The sequence below is a fragment of the Peromyscus leucopus genome, chromosome 2, assembly GCF_004664715.2.
Source record: "Peromyscus leucopus breed LL Stock chromosome 2, UCI_PerLeu_2.1, whole genome shotgun sequence".
Lineage (NCBI taxonomy): Eukaryota > Metazoa > Chordata > Mammalia > Rodentia > Cricetidae > Peromyscus > Peromyscus leucopus.
Genome location: NC_051064.1, coordinates 111,249,961 through 111,270,173, shown reverse-complemented (window position 1 = coordinate 111,270,173; position 20,213 = coordinate 111,249,961). Strand labels below are relative to the sequence as shown.

The 20,213-nt window shown below is 47.4% G+C and overlaps 2 protein-coding genes and 1 non-coding gene across 6 annotated transcripts in view; 2 read left to right on the top strand and 1 right to left on the bottom strand.

Moving 5' to 3' along the window:
- The window catches only part of Zyg11a (zyg-11 family member A, cell cycle regulator), a 33,388-nt gene extending 23,816 nt beyond the window's left edge, over positions 1–9,572 (top strand). For both annotated transcript variants that reach the window (XM_028890364.2, XM_037202789.1), the window contains 5 exons: positions 181–225; positions 2,968–3,162; positions 5,365–5,426; positions 5,774–5,871; positions 8,787–9,572. In XM_028890364.2, coding sequence (XP_028746197.1) covers positions 181–225; positions 2,968–3,162; positions 5,365–5,426; positions 5,774–5,871; positions 8,787–8,962 — 576 coding nt within the window. In that variant the 3' untranslated portion in view covers positions 8,963–9,572. The remainder of the gene's footprint in view (positions 1–180; positions 226–2,967; positions 3,163–5,364; positions 5,427–5,773; positions 5,872–8,786) is intronic.
- On the top strand, positions 4,415–4,542 carry LOC114707749. The gene has a single exon (XR_003736702.1).
- A 1,754-nt stretch (positions 9,573–11,326) lies between the features above and the next one.
- Echdc2 (enoyl-CoA hydratase domain containing 2) overlaps positions 11,327–20,213 on the bottom strand; it is a 28,799-nt gene continuing 19,912 nt past the window's right edge. For all 3 annotated transcript variants that reach the window (XM_037202787.1, XM_028888570.2, XM_037202788.1), the window contains 7 exons: positions 19,616–19,702; positions 18,623–18,715; positions 17,247–17,303; positions 16,928–17,115; positions 13,714–13,764; positions 12,464–12,511; positions 11,327–11,845 (listed from right to left, as the gene is read on the bottom strand). In XM_037202787.1, coding sequence (XP_037058682.1) covers positions 11,768–11,845; positions 12,464–12,511; positions 13,714–13,764; positions 16,928–17,115; positions 17,247–17,303; positions 18,623–18,715; positions 19,616–19,702 — 602 coding nt within the window. In that variant the 3' untranslated portion in view covers positions 11,327–11,767. The remainder of the gene's footprint in view (positions 11,846–12,463; positions 12,512–13,713; positions 13,765–16,927; positions 17,116–17,246; positions 17,304–18,622; positions 18,716–19,615; positions 19,703–20,213) is intronic.

The following is a 20,213-nucleotide window of genomic DNA, read 5'->3' as shown; positions in this document are numbered from 1 at the left end:
AATGTCGAGGTAAGATAGCTGTGGCTTGTTCTGCTTCTCTGATCTTCCAGCATTCACCACAATAACTGGCCTTAGGTTTGATTTAATTAATAAGACCTGCTAAGTTCCCTGCTACAGGACTGCGTTTAGTTCAGAAGTTCTTTTCTCCATGCTGTAGTAACCCATATGTTCTCTTGACAGACATTCTCCGTGTCCGTGATACAAAGCAGAGTGCTTGGTCTTTTGGTAAGGTGACTTGTTTGAATTGATTTTAATTAAAACTAATCCTTACATAGCACCTATTTTGTGTTGGGCCCAGCTGTAGTCAGTTTAGATTCATTTAATCATTATATTCTGAGCAGATAATCCTTACACAGTAATCATCTGATGCTGTGAACAACCCACAGTTTAGTGGCTTAAAATAATAGCAGTCTGGGGCTGAAGAGATGGCTCAGTGATTAAGAGTACTGATGGTTCTTCTAGAGGACCTGGGTTAGATTTCCAGCACCCACATGGCAGCTCAGGATCATCTGTAACTCCATTCCTAGGGGATCCAGTGCCCTCTTCTGGCCTCTGTGAGCATGGTGCACATGGTGCACAGACATACACAAAATTAAAATAAAAGTTAAAAAAATATATAATAGCTATCTTATTTACTGAAAACCCCGTAGATGGTGTGTGTTGTGCCGTGCCTGTAATCCCAGCTCCGAGGAGGCTAACAAGTTTGATGACAGGCTGGGCTACATAGGAAGATCCTGACTCAAAAATTAAAACCAACCAAACGAGAGATTGGGAAACAGCTTAGTTGGTGGAGTGCATGTCGTGCAAGCCTGGGAACCTGCATTTGGATCCCCAGCACCCACGTATAAAACTGGATGTGGTAGTGCATGACTGTAATCCCAGCACTGAGGACACAGAGGCAGGAGGATTCCTGGGGCTCACAGCTGGTCTAGCCAAACGTTTGTGTCCATGTTCAGTGAAGGATCTTGTCTGAATAAGTTAGGAAAAGAGTGATTGAGGAAGACCCCAGATGTTGACCTCTGGCTTCCACACGCATGTGCACTACACAGACATAACACACATAAACATGTATACCTCTCCCCATAAGAACCCATGGGCCCATAGTTTGAGCTCAGCTCATGCTACAGTTCTGTTGTTTTGAGGGAGAGATTCCTGTGGCTGCAGGCTGAATAAGCTAGGATGGTCTGACTCTGGTGTCAGTTGGCACTGGTGGTCTGCTGAGTCCTGTGTCTCACAGTCTGAGTCCCCATCTACCAGAACTTCCCTAGCTCTGCCTGTATCCTGTTTGCTAACATCAGGCAATGCTGAGATTAAGGGCAGTGGGTATGCTTCCATGAGAGGAGAGTAGAGTCCCATTGCTAAGGATTATCAGGAAAAATTATGTCAAGGGTAAGCAACATTGTGTGTTCTAATTGCACTCTATCCACAGCGTACAGGAGGGACCCATTTGTCTCACCTAGTTGGTAAGAGGTGGGATGAACACACAAACTTGGACAGCCAGGCTTCAGACCCTCCAGTAGGAACCACTTACCTGTAATTCCAGGCAGTTAGTTTTCCAGAAGCTTCTCAATTCCTATGTCTATACTGCCTCTTGACCAAGATATCCCACAGTTTAGAAACTTGTTTCCAGAAGAGTTGGAATTTGGAGAAAGGGTGAAAAAGAGAAAAGCAGTAGAAAATAATCCCGGAGAGTTGAATGGAAGCCTTGTATGTCTTAGATGAGAAACATCCTACCTGCAGGTATAACAGATGCTTTTAGTCATCTGGGGGCCTGGTAGACTGCTAAAGGCTCACAAGGACTTTTGATACCCAGAGTTATGCTAATGGTAACTTGTGTCTCTTTGTTGGGGACTAATGTCATATAAGCTTGACACTGAAATAGTGTTATTAACAGTGTTTTAGCTGGTTGAGGAAGGCTTGACTAATTCGTATCTCAAAACCAGGGCACTTGCTGCCTCTGACTTTGCAGCTGTGATTCCTTTGCACATACTAGTGTCTGGACCTGAGGGCTGCAGAAGCTGAAGGGTTAACTCCACTCTACTCTTGTAGGACTATTGTTTCACCCCTTCAGGCCGGTGGGCTGTCAGATTCAAAGGGGACTCCTAACAAGTGAGGCCTCCCAGGGCTCATCTTGTCTTCTTGCAAACCTCTCCACTCTGACAGAGTGTGGCGACTTTGATAGGGTGTTAAGTTACTTTACAGAAGTAACATATAATACAAAAAGCTTCCACTGCCTCAGAATGTCAGTGAGCGCCTGCCTGGAAAAGAGGGCCATCCACAGTTCAAGGGACTTTGGACATCCTTTAAGAGTTGAACAAGAGACTGAAATCTTAGTTCTGAGGCCACAGGAAATGAATTCTGAGTGAAGCTGGAAGTAGATTTGCTCACTGGAGCCTCTGGATGAGGTTGAGACCCTGTGAGACCTCATTGTAGAGGCGGAGCTAAGTCATACCCTGTCTCTTGCCTCACAGCAGCTGTGAGATAGTAAATGCGTGTTATTTTAAGCCAGTCAGTTGGTGGTAATTTATTACACAGCATAGAATGAATACAGTATGTTAAAAACAACAGCAGGACAGTGTTCGTTTTTAAATTTCACGATAGTGTGAAGCACTTGTGTTGGACTGAGAGTCAAACTCCGAGTTCAAGCAGTTATTGGCAGTGCAATCCCGACAAGTTCGTCTCGCTGAGCGCCAAGTTTCTTTGCAGTACTAAACATTGACTGAGAGATAATACAGATAAAGCTATTTTCCCCTCACATTGTGCCCAGCACTTAGTAGGTGCTTTACTTGGTTCTTTGCTATTAAAGATCATGTTCTTCACGAAGGGATGGGATTTGGGTCATAGGCCAAGTTCGGAGGGAGGGGGCCAGAGTAAGTTCTGGGGCCGAGTCTAGAGGGAGCCATAGGGAGGGTGCTGGTTCCTGATCCTTTCTCCCTTCCTGCCCCGCTGTGTTCCGCCGCCCTGTAGAACAACATAGCTGAAGTCAGAGAGCTCTCTCCCAAGCTGGTGACAGAAGACCTGTTGAGACATATCGTCAGCCTGCTCCGCAGCACCAACATAGAAGTGAGCTACTTTGCCGCGGGCGTGATAGCCCATCTGACATGCGACAGACAGCATTGGCTATCCCGTGACCTGCAGAGGAGTGACCTTCTCCAGAACTTGGTACGGGAATTATTCTTAACAAGATCGATTCTTCGTCTGTTGAATGTTGCCACTCATCTCATTAAATGTCACTAGTGATAGTTTCTTTTTTTTTTTTTTTGTCTGTTTGGACTTTGTTGTTGTTGTTTATTTTTGAAATGAGTCTCGGTGTAGCACAGACTCTGCTTAAATTCATGGTGATTCTCCTGCCTCAGATTCACTGGACTTTTGGATTGCCAGTGTGGGCTACTGTGCCTAGCTCTAATAATAGTTTCAGGGTTTTGTATTTGTTTTTAATGGTGTGTGTGTGTGTGTACAAATACTGCCTACACACAAGTGCTTGGGACAGCCAGAAAAAGGCACTGGATCCCTGAGTGCTGGAGTTGCAGGCAGATGTGAGCTGCCCAGAGTGGTGCTGGGAACCCATCTTGGGTCCTCTACAAAAGCAGCAAGTGCTCTTTTAACTGCTGAGCCATTTTTCTAGCCCCTAAAGCTTTGTGTTTTCAAGTTTTCCTTGGAGCCAGTGAGATGTGTAATGAGTGGAGTTTATCTGCTTGGGTTCAGGTTGGAGAGCACTGGATTAGGTGGAGCTTACCCAGAGAAGAATCTGCTGTTTCCATGGAAATAGCACAGAAATGCACAGAAAGCCCAGGGGAGGAGGAAAGCAGGGACAGGGCTGCCTCACCATCAAGCCTTTAGAGGTCCTGTCTGTTTAGTATGGTGTCCTGCCCTTAATTGTTCATCAGGATGCCCATCAGGTTAGCAGAAATCCAGGCCAGTCATTTAGTTAGTCTTTTCAGCCAGATTGCTGGTGTTTTCGTTGTTTGTTTCTCCAGGCAAGGCCTCACTCTGTAGCCCAGGCTGACCTGGAATTCCTGGCAGTCCTCTTCCCTACCCTTCCCAGTGCTGGGACTGTAGGCACTGGCCTGGCCTGGCCAGCCTTCTGTTTTCAATCGCACCTCTACTTCATTCCAGAAAGTACCTGGTATGGCAGAGTTTTCCCCTCAGGAGTTCCATTCTTTTTGTTATTCTTTGTTTGTTTTCTTTTTTATGACAGGGTTTGTCTGTGTAGACCAGGCTAGCCTGGAACTCACTTTGTAGACCAGGCTAGCCTGGAACTCAGAGATCCACCTGCTTCCTGAGTGCTGTGATCACAGACGTACACCACTACTGTCTATTCCCTCATATTTTTAACTTTACCCAGTGCTACATCTGTTAAACTAATTATTTCTCAGTCTGCTTTGTTTTCTGTTTGCTTCTATTTTAAACCCTGTGGACATTTAGTTTGTCAGTTTCTTCTTGCAGTGAAGATAGTTTTTTGTAAATGTCCTGGTGACATGTAGTAGCTTTCTGTTCATCTTTTGCAAGAAGAAAGAATGAGTCTTTTGTTTAAAAAAAAACAAAACAGATTTACCATTCTGTTAATATAAGAATTAAGGAAAGTGTATAGATAAATTCACACTCAATCTACTGTCTTAAAAAGAGGTCTTTGCTTTGCTTGAAAAACTGTTTGTCGCTTTACTTTCATTTCATCTGTACAGATGTTTTGCCTGTGTGTGTGTCCCTGCACCATGTGTGCGGTGCCTGTGGAGGTCTGAAGAGGACATCCTATCTCCTGGGACTGGAGTTCCAGACAGTTGTGAGCCACCCTGTGGGTGCTGGGTCTCTGCAAGAGCAGTCAGTGCTCATTTCTCCAGCCTGGCTTTTTTTAAATTTATTTTAATTGTATGTGTATGAATATTGCCTGTCTGTCTGTCTGTCTGTGTACACACATGTATCTGGTGCCTGTGGAGGCCAGAAGAGGGTGCGGATCCCCTGGAACTGGAGTTTCAGATGGTTGAGAGCCACCGTGTGGGTGCTGGATTCAAAAGCAACAAGTGTTTGGAGTCATGTCGCTGTCCCTTTACTTATCACTGTACTGGGCACTGAGTCCACAAGGCTTCACAAGCTGGGGAAGCACTCTGCCCTGAGCTCTCACACCCTAGCCTTCCACTGCAGTGGTTTCCACAGGAAGTTGTTCATAAATTCTACACATAGTGGTTATCTAGTTGATCTGGCAAACAGGTATATCTAAGATTTTACAATCAGCCTCATATTAAAAAAAATGTTGTTTCAAATATGTGTAAGTAATATGTGAAATAGCCTATTGTGGTAATTTTTAAATAATAGAATTAAACAATAGCACATAACACTCTGCGTTTCCTCCTCTCTTTTGGAGTGCAGCGTGTAACCATGGAGAATTGGCCAAGTTCACGGTGTAAGATGTCAGCACTGGTGACCTACAGGTAATCTGAAAGTATTGCAGCGCCCAGTCTCCCTCTTGCGTAGTCTGCAGAGATAAAGTGTTGTGTCAAGTAGCCTCATGTTTAGATCCTGTGATTCCTCTTGGTAAAGTCTAAGAAAAGCTTTAACACTAAGTTCTCCTCATGAAGAGACTGACAGCATGCAGTCGTTCCTATAAAACGAGGCAGTGAATGTGTAGTGTCATATGAAATGCTGTGTCTTAAATGACCCCCCTCCCAAATACAGACTGCATAATACATCTGTCTCCATGAAGAACAGGCTCTGTCGGGGGAATACTGAAAAATCTTATACCCGAGACTTCTAAATTGGCATCTCTGTATCTTTTTAGATCTTTCAAAGCATTTTCCCCACTCCTTGGCAACTTCTCCCAGCCAGAAGTTCAGCTCTGGGCACTATGGGCCGTGCATCATGTCTGCAGTAAAAACCGTAGGTATTCAATGTGCACTCAGAGCAGATGTCTTCCAGCTAATATCCTGAGTAATGAATGAGTTTAGAATTGATTTTAGGAAAATGTTCTACAGAACAAAACCAAACAAAAACTGTAAAAGCTGGGCAGTGGTGGTGCATTTAATCCTAGCACTTGGGAGGCAGAGGCAGGTGTATCTGCATTCTAGGCCAGCCTGGTCTACAGAGTGAGTTCTAGGACAGCCAGGACTACACAAAGAAACCCCGTCTCAAACAACAACAACAACAACAAAAAGAAAATGTTCTCGTGGGTCAAGGGAGCTGACCCAGTGGGTATAAGCATTTGCTGCACAAGCCTGGCAACCTGAGTTGGATCTCTAGAACCTGTCTGTCTTGTCAGTGTTCTGTTGCTGTGAGGAGACATCATGACCACAGCAACCCTTATAAAAAAAAAGCATTTCACTGGGGACTCGATTGCAGTTTTAGAGGTTTAGTCTGTATCATCATGGCAGAAAGCAGACAGGCAGGCAGGTGGAGCAGCAGCTGAAAGCTGTACATCCTGATCCTTGGGAACAGGCAGAGACTGGACCTCTCATGGGCTTTTGAAACCTTAAAGCCCATCCCCAGTGACACACCCCCTCCAAAGTCACACCCACAAGGCACACCTCCTAATACTTCCCAAACAATTCCACTAGCTGGGAACCTATGACGGCCATTCTCATTAGGACTCCACACATATGCCATGGAGTGAGTGCACGTGCACATATGCACACAGACACACAGACACAAACAAAAACACTAAAGAGGTTAGAGTAGCAGTTCTCACCCTGTGAGTAATGACCCCTATGGGGGATGAGTGACCCGTTCTTTTTCTTTCCGAGACAGGGTTTCTCTGTGTAGCCTTGTGCCTTTCCTAGAACTCACTCTGTAGCCCAGGCTGGCCTTGAACTCACAGAGATCCGCCTGCCTCTGCCTCCCGAGTGCTGGGATTAAAGGCGTGCGCCACCCCTGCCCGGATGAATGACCCTTTCACACAGGCTGCATATCAGATATCCTTCATATCAGATGTTTACATTCCAATTCATAACAGTAGGAAAATTACAGTGATGAAGTAAAATGAAAATAATTTTATAGATGGAGGTCACCACAACATGAGAACTGTGTTAAAGGGCCACAGCATTAGGAAGGTTGAGAACCACCGGGCTAGAGAGATGGCTCAGTGGCCACGAATACTTAGTTCTCTTCCAGAGAACCCAGGTTTGGTTCCTGGCCCTCACCCTCAGGTGACACACCATCTAATTCCATCTATAGGGGATCTGTCACCCTTTTTTGGCCTCCGTAGGTACTTACATGCACACACAAATTGTTAAAATTTTTAAATTAAGCCTAAAATTATTAAATAAAAAAGATTATTCACCCATGTCTGTTCCGTTTAACCATTGCTAAAAGGAAAGTGGAAATGTCTTACAGTTTTTTAAGTAGCTACAGAATTACAAGCACATCTGGAAGTGGATGTCTAGCAGCAGAGACATCCTGTTCCTGCTCCTCACAGAACTGGCCTCATTCTGTGCATGCAGTCCTACAGCTTGCTTTTCCTTAGTCACTTAAAACTAATACTGTAATATGTGTTGTTTGAGACAGGGTCTCTCTAGGTAGCCCTGAATGTCCTGGAACTTGCTATGTACAAAAGGTGTGTACTACCATGCCTGGATATGTTTTTATTTTATGCGAATAGGTGTTTTTGCCTGCATGTGTGACTGTTTACCATGTATGTGCAGTGCCTATAAATGCTGGAAGAAGGTATCAGATGCCCTGGCACTGGAATTCTAGACAAGCCCTTTGGAAGAGCAGTCCAGTGCTCTTAGCTGCTGAGCCACCTCTTCAGCCCCGAGAGCTTCTTTCCCTTATTCTGGCTCCAAGATCCTTCCTTCACTTTATCCATTCAGCCGGACATTTAGAATCTTTATGTGCATGTGTGTGTACATACAGTGTATGCAGGAACCTATGGAGGCCAGAAAAGAGGGTGTTGGAGTCCCCGAAACTAGAATTACAAGTGGTTGTGGGCTGCTATGTGGGTGTTAGGAACCGGATAAACAGATGACATGACCACTCCATCGTATAGTTAAGGGGAAGGATTTTTATTGTAGATAAGAGGAGAACAGCCAGAGGCATCTGCAAGAGTCCTGAGCAGGAGAAGTAGACTGAAGATGGCCAGCAGACTGGACATGGCCAGGGCCATCTGCGAGAGAGGGGAGACTAGCAGGGGACCGAGAGTAGAGAAGCAGAGAGAGCAAGGCATGAACAGGCAAACATTGGATAACAGGGGTGTAAGGAGAATGGGTATCTGCAGGGGGGAAGCCCTGGAACTGGAGGGAGTTCCCTGTAGGAAAGGAGTTAACAGTTACTTGTGATACTGAGGGAGCCTGGAGGCTAGCATGAGCTTTGATATGCTAATAGGCACCACAGGTAGCCATATGTCCCTTGTGCCAAAGGTTAAGAGACAGTTTCACAAGTTCCCGAGGAAAGCTGGCTTTTATCTAACCACCATAAAGTCTCCTCTAGTCCAGGCAAAGCTCATTGACTGCTCTTTGGAGTTTGGGGAATCGGAGTTTTCTTTGGGGCTGCGAGGAGCCAGCAGAAGAAGTAAGCGCTGTTAAAACTGCTGAGCCATTTCTCCAGCTCTGCTGTGCTCTTTCTTCCCAAAGCTAGACCTGAAGGTCTTTGAAGCATGGAGTTGTCTAGGAAGGAAAACAACAAACAACCACTACAATGACCATCTGTGGTGTCACCATATCTGGAATTGACTCATTTTTTTTTTTTAACCTCTTAATTCCGGGGCCCTGAAGACGTTAATCTTTCACTATGTCTTTCATGTGAATGTGGTGAACTGGGAACATTTAAAATGCTGTTGTCCATGGAGTGTCTTTTTCTTTTAGCTAGCAAATACTGCCCACTGTTGGTAGAAGAAGGAGGCCTGCAGCTCGTGTGTGATATCCAGGAGCACGGTCAGGCCAATGCCCAGGTGAGGCAGATGGCGGCCTCCATCCTCGAGGACTTCAGGATGTACTTCACAAGCTACCAGAGACCCCCACAGCCCCAGTGCTCTTTCTGACCCAGGGGCCTTTGAGGGGTGCTGCTTAAGGACAGGGCTTCTGCCTTTGGGTAATGGAATTTGGAAACCAGTTGTTGGTGTTTATCAATTGACTGTCCTTGGTGGGTTTTGTTTGTTTGTTTTTTCTGTTACAAAAAAGGCAGGGTCCTATTCCTGCAGAACAGGGAGCAAAGACTTGAGGGAGACTTGGTGTTGTTCCAGTCCCTCCGTGGCTCCAGGTTATGATGGGAAGGTGATCACTGCTGCAGGGAGGAGCAGTTGTTACTGCTGTTTTGCTGGTTTTGTTTGTTTATACCAAAATACTTTTGAGAGGTAGAAGGGGAAAAAACAAGACAGGTTTCACTGTGTAGCCTAGGCTGGCCTTGAGCTCAGCAATCCTGTTGCTTCAGTACTGGGATTGGTTGTAAGCATGAGCTACCACACCCTGACAGCTTCGATTTTCTTTCCCCCTTTTCCTCCAATTGGAGGAATCAGACCATTGCGGATGTGTGAATGTATGGGGTTGAGGCTTGGTCCTGACTGAAGGTCTTACTATGCTTGCATATTTGTGTGTGTGTGTGTGTGTGTGTATGTGTCTGTCCGTCCGTCTGTCTGTCCGTCCATGTGAGTGAGCGCTTATAGGGGCCAGAAGAGGGTATCGGAATTGGAGGTGGATGTAAGTGGAGTTTTCCTGTCCGACAAAAATAAAAACACTATGGCTTATTAATTACAAATACTTGGCCAATAGCTCAGGCTTATTACTGACTAGCTCTTACCCCCCCCCCCTTTTTTTTTTGTTTTGTTTTGTTTTTCAAGACAGGGTTTCTCTGTATAGCTTTGCACCTTTCCTGGAACTCACTCTGTAGCCCAGGCTGGCCTCGAACTCACAGAGATCTGCCTGGCTCTACCTCCTGAGTGCTGGGATTAAAGGCGTGAGCCACCACCGCCCAGCTCTAGCTCTTACATTTTAAGTTAACCCATATTCCTTATTTACACTCTGCCACACTGTGGTACCTTTGTTAGCATAGCATGTTCATCTCCTGTTCCCTCTGCTTATGTTGGTGACCCCAGACTTCACCCTTCTCCCCGTCATTCTCAGTTTTGGCTCTCCCACCTAACTTTATCCTGTTCAGCTATTGGCTAGTCAGCTTCTTTATTAACCAATGAGAGTAATCCATATTCACAGTATACAGAAGGATTATTCCAAAGCAACTGGAGTTATAGGCAGTTGTCAGCTGAGAACCAAGTTCTGCAAGAGTAGGAAGCACTTGTACCCACTGAGCTTACCCTCTTTTTTTACTTATTTTTATTTTCTGAACATTGGTGTTGGCCTGCATGTATGTCTGTGTGAGGGTATTGGATCCCCTGGAACAGGAGGTATAGACAGTTGTAAGCTGCCATGTGGGTGCTGGGAATTGAACCCGGGTCCTCTAGAAGAATAGTCAGCGCTCTTAACCGCTGAGCCATCTCTCCAGCCCCTTGGTCAAGACTCTTAACTGAATTACTACCATAAGCCCTCTTTGAGGAAGAAACTCATTCTTAGCAATTCTAAATTATAGCGCTGGCCCTGAGACAGAAAAGATCTGAAGTTCAAGCCAATCTTGGCTATGTACACCTTGCTTCTTCTGCTTTCCACTGTCTCAGATAAGCAGAACTTAGGACCATGTCCATAAATGACTGCACTCTCTACTCATACCATGCTGTGTGATTCCAAAAAAAAAAGGTTTTAGTTTCTGAACCTGGGTTCTAGTCCCCGGGAACAGTATTCCTGGGAACTAACCTTTGCCAGTGGGAAGGTGTGCAGTCCAGCTCTCTCTACCAGGCAGCCCTTCAAGTTTGGTTTCTTTCCCAGCAGCCCTCTCCTCACTCAGCAGATGAGACAGGAAGATCAGGAAGGTGGTGTGGATGGTGCTGATTCCAAGGCCTGGACTCCTGTGGTTTCATCCCTTCTGGGATACAGACATGGTATATGCTTGGCAGCAAACCAACAGCATGGTTGGTGTGCACCCTGAGCCATGCTTCAGTGACTCCAGGCCAAGCTTGTACTGAGGATGCTCAGCCAGAGCTTGCCTCTCGGCAGCCTTGGTAGAAGAGGAGAGGAGGTGGCATTTAGTGGGTGTGCAGGGGCCTGGGAGGAGCTGGCCTTGGATACCTTTTATTTTCCAAGTGTGGCACCTTCTAGCTCTCCTTTGCTCATGCCAGTTAAATGCCACTTGCCCTCCAGGCACCCTGTCCTATTTTGCCCACCCGATTCCCCGTCCCTTCTTTCAGGGCCGCTAACCCTGTCTGTCAGTCTCCTGGAGACTACCAAAGGCCTTCCTGCCACCACTCGACTGTCTGCAGAAGGCACAGTCCACTGGTCCCCACAATTTCATTACAAGCCAATGGTTGTAGCATGTTTATTGAACACAAGGATTTTTAGGTCATCACAACTGATTAACTTCCAGATAAAAAAGCTGAGTTCTGGAGAGGTTAAATGGTTTGTCCAGAATTTCCACGGAGTTACCTGTAGAGAGCTGGAGCCTGTGGACTGGCTCCTGACACTTGCTCCAATAAACCTGGATAGATTTTTTTTTTTTCTGTGAGGAAGAAACAAGGGCTTCTTTCTCACTGGTCCATGGTGATCAGAGCCAGTGACAAAGACCCAAAGCTTATTTGAGTGAAGAGAACCAGAAGGCCTGGATCCCAGTGACAGCCAAGACGAGCAGTGTAGAAGGTGGCAGTGGGTGGCTGGTGCAGCACCTTGGTTCTAGGCACCATGCCAATCACAGTGTCTGTCATTGTTCTCATGAAGACACTGAAGGCCAGCGGTGAACTCAAGAGGGCTCACTTGCCAACAAATTTCGGGGGGCGTTTCTCCCTGAAGGCTGCCATCCCTTCCAGCCGGTCCTGGGTTGGGATGTTCTGCAAAGATACAGTGGATATTAGTTTGGGAAGCACAGGACCAGAGAATAACAAGGCCATTGCATAAATAGATCTAGCCTGTGACAGCATCTGGGTCCAAGTGTTCCCATTGTCTCTGGACTCTGGGTTATGCAAAGCTGTGAACCCCAAGGGCTGCTGTCTCCGGAAGGCCAGCCTCTAGCAGCTGGGCAGTCATTATTGACCTCTGCAGAGCTCAGTTAGAATAGGCTCTGCATCAAGAATTTGGAGCGCCTGTGAGGGTGGTGGTAGGTTCTGTTCACAAGCTTAGGATTTTTGTCTATTTGTTATGATGGAGAGTAGCTCCCCCCCTTCTCACAAGTTATCAAAATAATATGCATATCAAGGTTGTCTGTGTGTTCTAACCATGCCTTAGCATGCTAACTCCAGTTTAGCCCCCAATAGAGGCTAAAAAGTCATTTTTTTTTTTCTGTTTGTGAAGTATCTTTTTGTTCTGGCTCTCTGGGTATCAGATGATTAAGGAAGAGTCTTGAGGTGAAGACCTGTTCGTTAGGAGGCGCTGGCATAGTTAGACTGCATGAGGCTCCCCATATTTGCTTAGCCCCCAACAAACATCACAAGCCAACAGTAGTTACGTACCTGGGCATAGCACATGTGTTCAATGGCCATCCCTGATGCGATGTCCACCTGCAAAAAAGGACTAGCTGATTCAATATGACTTTGTCCAACGCCATCCACATGGAAGAGCCAGCCCTCCCTACTGTCTCTACCAGTCTGAGCAGAAATAACTGCTGCTCCGTAGCTGATGCTTGGACTTCACAGCAGTGATGAAGGATGCTGAGAGAAGTGGGGAGGAGGGTGTGGAATGTGGCTTCTAGGTAGAGGTAGCTTCTGCATGTTTCAGCCAGTGTCTCTTCCTCCTGGCTGCCTGGCCATGCCTATTGGCAGGGCTTAGGAGTGAGGCTCTGGTCTTTATGAACTGGCACATTCTCTAGCCTCTGCGGCCTCATGCTCACTGTTGCTGATACTAGCCATCACTAGCAAGCACTGTTCAGAACAAGTGTTTGATCTGCTGAGGGAAGTCTGAGACATGTTAGAAGGTTGGGCTAATCTAACTGAAGTCCTGGATGCAGCAGTCACGGGAGAGACTTGGTCTTTGGATTGAGACTTCTCCCTTCCAGGTTGCCATCTTGCCATTCCTAGTCAGTCAATCCTCCATTTATATGCCCGTGTTTCTGCTTGTATTTTAACCTTTCTCTGGAGCCTACCCCTACTCTCCCTGCCCCCCAACCCACTGAGGATTGAACACACACACACACACACACACACACACACACACACACACGCACGCACGCACACACACGCACACACACGCACACACACCCTTTCAAATATCAAAATGAGCGGTAATTCTTTTCATAGTTGGGGATTGAAGTTAGGACCTCATGCTAGCCAACAAGCACTGAGCCAGTCCTGGACACTGGCTGTCCTATAGAGAGTACCATTAATACCATGTAGACAGTGGACATATTTCATCCCTGCAGCTCAGGACTGGTGCAGTGTGCAGGGGAAGAATTGACAGGTAAGCTAATGTCCTGAGACCTGCACTTAGGCCCAAGCCTAGGTACATGAGCTGAGGACCACACAGACCTGCCTTCTTACTGCCCACTCTCATGTGGTTTTGCCCTTCTGAACCTATACAGAAGCCGTAGAGGCAGAACACCATCAATATTAACACCCACTGAAGTGAAGGGCATGCACACAGGGCTCCGACCCCAGGGGTGTTCAGAGAATCCGTTTCTGAATTCTTGACAGCTGCGTGGTAGAATCTCCTACATCCTAGCCAATGACTGACATTGACAGATAAGTCCTGACCACTGGAATCTTACCTCCATTCCTCGGTCGATGGCGACTTTGCCCAATCGCACAGCAATGGGAGCCTGGGGGAGAGAACATCCAGAGACTAAAGAGACACAGTGCTTACAAGGGTCTGATTCTGTATCCAGCTTTCCTGGGGCTATACCTCTTAAGTCAAGCTCCCTTTTCTGTAATGAAGGAAGCACACTTCTTGGCCCTTTTAGTCTTAACCAGCAGAGGTTGCCGTCAGCCCATCCTTCCAACATGTCCTACCCACGGCAGTCACAGAGTCTTTGGAGCTGGACATTAAACCCAGAGCTAGGCAAGCGCTCTCCCACTGAGTTAGACCCACAGTGAGCCCCTCATCTCGGAGCAAACATTTAAGATCTTGTTGAAGCTGGTCTTCCTTGTGGTTCTTAGCCTCAGGAGTACAGGCATGTGCCACAAAGGTGGTCACAGAGTGCTTGCAGACATTTACATATTTTACAGTTGTGAAATAGAGGCTCATGGGATTGAAGCACTGGGGCCACAAGTATCCAGCGAGCCCCCAACTCCCAGTCACCTTCCCACTGCTCCTTCCCTTCCAGCCTCTTCCCAGCAGGTGCTAGTGTTGGGGTTTATTTTATGCCTTTTTGTGTCTCTGTGTAACAGCCCTGGCTGTCCTAGAACTCACTCTGTAGACCAGGCTGGCCTCGAACTCACAGAGATCCATCTGGCTCTTGCCTCCCGAGTGCTGGGATTAAAGGCGTGCGCCGCGCCTTTAATATCTTAATAGATCTGAGTAAACTCTAGAACCATTTCACTCTGTATTCAATGGTTTGCCCGCTAGGTGGTAATTGCTTACTACACAGTCCCTGTTTAGAAAGGTCTAAAAAACACAAAAGTTACTTTGATTTTACCTTAGAGACAACGTGGCTCTGGCTCTGCTGGGTGTAAAGGTGTGCACTGCCTATCATTCCTGCTTTTTTTTGGGGCGGGGGGCAGTACTAAGGATTGAACCTAGCTACAGTCTTGTGTGTGCTAGGCAGACATCCTACCACTGAGCCACGTCCCCAACCCTCCCTTTACCTACTTTTGAGGCACAGACATGCTCGTAAATCTAGGATAATGCCATATGTGCGGAAATCTGGATCACCCTGGACTTCCGTTCGGTTTTTTCAAAAAGGCAATATCAAGCCTGCATGTCCAGCGAGCTCGCTAGCCTGGCTTCCTCTGTGGAGGCTTCAGTCACTCCCTTGGTCATTCAGAGACTTTGTGTGGGAAGTTTGTCAGCAGAAGGCTGCCCTCCAGAGGGCATCAGACTCATCTGTGTGTGTGTGTGTGTGTGTGTGTGTGTGTGTGTGTGTGTGTGTGTGTGTATACTATATTTATCCATCAAATTGTTAATGGGTCTAGAGGCTGGTTTGATAATTTTCATTTTTGTGAGCAGTGCTGCAATTAATGGATGTCTCAGTTAAAGGAGACAAAGACTACAATTCAAATACTTTTTTTAAAGTTTGGCAAGTTTTTGTTGTTTATTATTGATATTGTAATTTTATTTCATTTCTTTGTTTTTCTCTCCAAACCCTCCCATACTTCTTCCTACACAACTTCAAATCCATGATTTGTATTTTCATTAATTGTTACATTTGTACTCTGCTTTCCTTGCCAGAGAACACAAGGAAAGATAGAAAACAGTCTGAAACTAATTATTGTCCTGACCCCCAAATAAAGAACATCTCAGCATGTGGATTATTTTGATTTAAGAGACTGGGGAAGTTTCCCTCTTCTCCAAAAAAGTTACAAGTTTGGGGGGCTTAGGACAGGATCATGGTAGCCCAAGCTGGTCTTGAACTCAAATCCTTATACCTCAACCTCCTGAGTGCTAGCATTACACAGCTGGCTTCTGATGTAATTTTTTTTTCCTCCTCGAGACAGGGTTTCTCTGTGTAAAAATTCTGCCTGACCTGGAACTCGCTCTGTAGACCAGGCTGGCCTCGAACTCACAGAGACCCACCTGCCTCTGCCTGCTGGACTTAAAGGCATATGCCGCCATGCCCAGCTTCAAATGTCATCATAATGTTAAACTGATGTATGGCTAATATTTTTCTAAGTTTGTATTTTGGTTGTTTTGTAACATTTAGGAATGTTTAGAAATTAATATATTTGACTTCAAAATTAAAATTTTGTACAGATTCTACTCAAGAGTGTCTCTGTGTTTGTGTGCATGTCCACCTGTGTTGGTGTGTATGGACCAGATGTCAGCCTCACATCTCATCCTCTGCCATGCTGGTCCACATTTTTTTAAGACACAGTCTCTCATTGGCCACCAGACAAACCCCTGGAATTTTTTACATTTGTTCTGGGTACTGAACTCAGATTCTCATGCTTGGGAGGCAGACACTTACTGGCTGACCTCCCAGACACACATTCAGCAATCTTAGGTTCGACTGTAATCTGTCTGTTTTTCAGTACTAAAGTTCAGTTGCCTTATACCTTTATGAAAACTTGAGATCACAACCTCACTTCCAGTGTCCTTTGTGAAAAGCCAGCAGACCTCAGAGCCTTGGAGACTCAAGTAGATCCTGGATCTAAACCTACCCCGCAAGTAGTTTAAATCTTATGGGATCACCCTCTTCAATGCTGGGGGATGGACCCCAGGACTCATGCATACATAGCCTCCCAGGCTAGCCTTTAACTCACTAGCCAAGGATGAGTGCTTGTTTAGAATGTATGAAGTCCCCTCTGCCGACTCCCAGTTCTTCGTTAAGGATTTTTAAAAATGAGTTAATGTATGTCCTGAATATTTCAAGAGACAATCCACTATGCAGTTCTGGTAGGAAAGGTGACTGGTTGCAGATCTATGTTTGGGGACACTTAAGTAAAGGCAGTGCTGGGTAATATCCCATGTGCAACCTGGCATTTGAAAGGTATCTAGTGTGGCTGAGGGACTGTTGAGTCCAATTTAAATAACTTCACCTTGCCCCCACGCTCCGTACAAGAATGAAGGTTGCCGTCATCACAGGAAGTTACCGGACACTGCAGCTTTGATAGCTTGACGCCCACTAGATCCCAGTCCTTCTGAATTCACTGTTTTAGTTCAGAATTAAAGTTGGCTTTAGCGCCTGGGTAACCGAAGAGGTGCCAGCACTCCAGGGCGCCACTTTTTGTCCTTAGGTGTATGTGGGTCTTGTGCAGCTCCAGGAAACATCTGGTCCCCTGGGCCTCCCATCAGCCCTCCCTTCTGTGCGCCAGCTGTTACCGTACCTGGGGCAGGATCTCCTGAGCCAGTGCCAGTGCCCGGTGGTAGGCAGCGTTACCCTCCTCATTCTGAGCCACAGCGTGGTTTACCAGGCCTAACTCCTGGGCCTGCACCCCGTTCAGTCTCCGGCCTGTGAAGATGAGCTCCTTGGCTAGGGCCACGCCCAGACAGCGGGGCAGCCTCTGAGTCCCTCCTGCCAGTATGGAGAGGCGAGAACAGTGAGGCCGGTTGAGGAAGGCAGATTCAGAGAAACTCAGGACGGAAGGAGGAAATGACCTAGGACAGGGGAGTGGGGAAGATGAGCATAGAGTCAGGTGAAGTTACCTGCTCCTGGAAGAAGTCCTCGAGTGGTCTCAATTAGCCCCATGACAGCTGTGGAAGCTGTTGAGACAGAAAATGAAGTTGCCCCTTGCCCATCCTCCATTACTAGTCCCAGAGTAGACCATAACTCTACCTCTCCAGCTACTTCCTCAAGGTCTGGCCATACCCAGACCTCTCCAGATTCCGCCCAGGCCAGCCACCCACCACCCAGCTGCTGTGATTGTCCATCAACAGGTCTTCCCTTCCTGAGCATCCATTATGGGAAAAGATGGCTGCCCTTCTGCCCACGTCCACAATGCAGTGAGTGCCAGCAACAAGGAATGGGTCCCCGGTGGATGCCTGACATTGATGTGTAGGTCACTGGATTTTCCGTCTCATGGACCCTGAGGTCCATGGTGCCTGTTAGAACTGTGGTTCTTCTTCATAGGTTGTATCAGCCTGAAATTTCCCTGAAGGTTCACAGGGCAGTCTTCTCTAAGTTTTGCTTCCTGGGTGCTTTTCCTTCATAGTCCTCTGCTGAGTTCCCTAAATACACGTCCCCTGACCTGGGCGGTGTAGGCAGTAAAATGGGGCTGCACCATAGCAACCGTAGCCTTGTCAAGAGAGCTTTTCATTCTCCACTCTGAGTTAGCTGCCTTGGGCAAGTGAGTGGCCTTCTGCTGTTGCCTGGCTGTAGGATCAAACCCTCTTTAGCTACTTTTAGTGTGTGTGTGTGAGTGTGTGTGTGTTACTGGGAATGGAACCAAGCCTTAGGCATGCTAGGCAAACCCTCTACCCCTGAGCCACACCCCAAATCCCCCCTCAAGTGTCTCATCCGCACACACTGTGTAGACAGAAGGCACCTTCATGCCTGGATACATAATTTAATATCCCTGGGTTTGAAAGGGAAGGCATGAGGGGGTGGGCACCTCAGTGGCACTCCAACTGTCTGTCTCTAAGAAGGGCTCTCCCAGCTAAGTTTGACCTTGAAAAGTGACCAGTGACCTTGGTTATCCTTCCCAACTTAGGGCTCAACTGTAGAACAAGTAACCACAAGCCTGGCTGGCACATGAACCAGATCACACTGCCCAGTCACCTTTGCAGTGAGTTGGGACAGTGACAGACAGCCCTCGTGGCTCACCTTTGTCCAGTTCAAGTGAATCAGATCTGGCCGGATCTAGATGGCCACACTCCCTAACCTGGTCCTGCTTGGCTGCACCTCTCTTTGCTGCAGTCAGCTGCGGCTCAGAGGTTCCTGCAGCCTTTCTCAGATGAGGAAAGCCGCCCTCTCGGGCATGCTAGAGAGCAGCAGTGGGTGGTGAAGCAGCTTCCCCTGCTTCCCCTAACTCCTACGCTGCCCCTCGGTTTCTCTCTCGTTTGGAAGGCCAAGCGTTAAGTACCTGCTATTCGGAGGTCACAGGCCAAGGCAAGTTCCAGGCCCCCGCCCAAGGCAAACCCGTCCATGGCTGCAATAGTGGGTGCAGGGAAGGCAGCTGTGGAGACAAAGACGGGCTTAGCCTGCAAAACCGAGCAGGTCCAGCAGGTCCAGGGCAGAGACACGAGGCCCAAGGTCCAGGGCAGAGGCCCCTGCGGATCCCAGGGTGAGGAACCTCACCTGATACCTCAGCCAGATTTTCTGAGAAGGAAACTATTTTCCCCAATAAGGTAAGTTCTGGGGGTTGGGAACAGGGGAATGGGCTGATGCTGCAGCCCTGTCTCTTGCTGGGACCTGCTTCCCTGTGTGCCAGGCCCTGTGCAGGATCCCAGCATGGAACTCAACCAGATGTGGTCCTGCCTCCCATGGGGATCAGCCTAAGAAGGGAAGGCAAACTCCTAACCAGGCAATGACAATCTGAGGCCTTCTGTGCTCTGAGAAGAGGGAGCTTAGAGCTGGTGAGGAGGACTTCCTGTAGGAGGAAGCATCGGAGGCCTTTTTAGGGTGGCTGAAGGTTCAGGAGGCTGGGAAGGGTATGCCAGGCAGTAGGAACAGCCATTGTCAAAGCCTGAAAGTGTGTTCAGTTCACTTGACCGTCTGGAGTTACTAGGCAGGAACCCTGAGGACAAGGAGGTCCACTGGACCGGGTACATGGCTAAAGAGCTAGGGCTGCTAGCAATAACTTGTAGCTAGGCTTGGTGGCATACGCATGCCTGTAATCCCAGCAGTGAGGGAGGTCCAGCCTAGACTACCCGGGGTGTCTAAAATAATAACCATCATCATCATCATTTTAAAAGGAAGAGAAGAAATGTCCTTCCCCAACCCAACCTGCCCCAAGTAATCCCTTGTGCCTTCACTGAGCTCCAAACAGAAATACTCCCTTTAGAGCCAGGGTGGGCCAGGCAGAGGAGGTGCCAGCAGGGGCCCCCAGCCCTCCACCCCGCTCTCAGACTCTCACCAATCTCACTCATCAGACCTCGGAGGCGCTGGACGAAGATTCCCACCTCCACAGCACTCATCTGCTCCCGCTCCTTCAGGTCTGCACCTGCAGAGGGCAAGCTGCTGGTGACCACCAGGAAATGGCCTGTTACAAAACCCCAGGTGGTTAAAGGAGCCAGCAAAGGAGACTTGAGCAGAAGCAGTCAGGGAGGAAGCGGAGGAAGCAGGAAACCCAGGAGCCAGTGGGGAAAGCAGGCATCCGGAAAGAGAGGGGCAACCACAGCATCAAAACAGAGTGGACTTCTTCAAAGTAAGCATCCTTTGTACATCAAAAGACACTGTCGAGGGGCTGGAGAGGTGGCTCCGTGGTGAAGACTGCCCTTCCAGAGGACCCGATCCAATTCACAGCACCTGCATGGTGGCTCACAGCCATCTGTAACTCCAGTTCCAAAGAATTTGGCACCCTCTTCTGGACTCCTTGGAAACTGAATGCATACATGTGGCAAAACACTCATACATACAAATTAAATCTTTTTTAAATTTTATTTATATTTATGTATGAGTGCTCTGCAGGCCAGAACAGGGCATCAGATCCTATATAGATGGTTGTGAGCCAC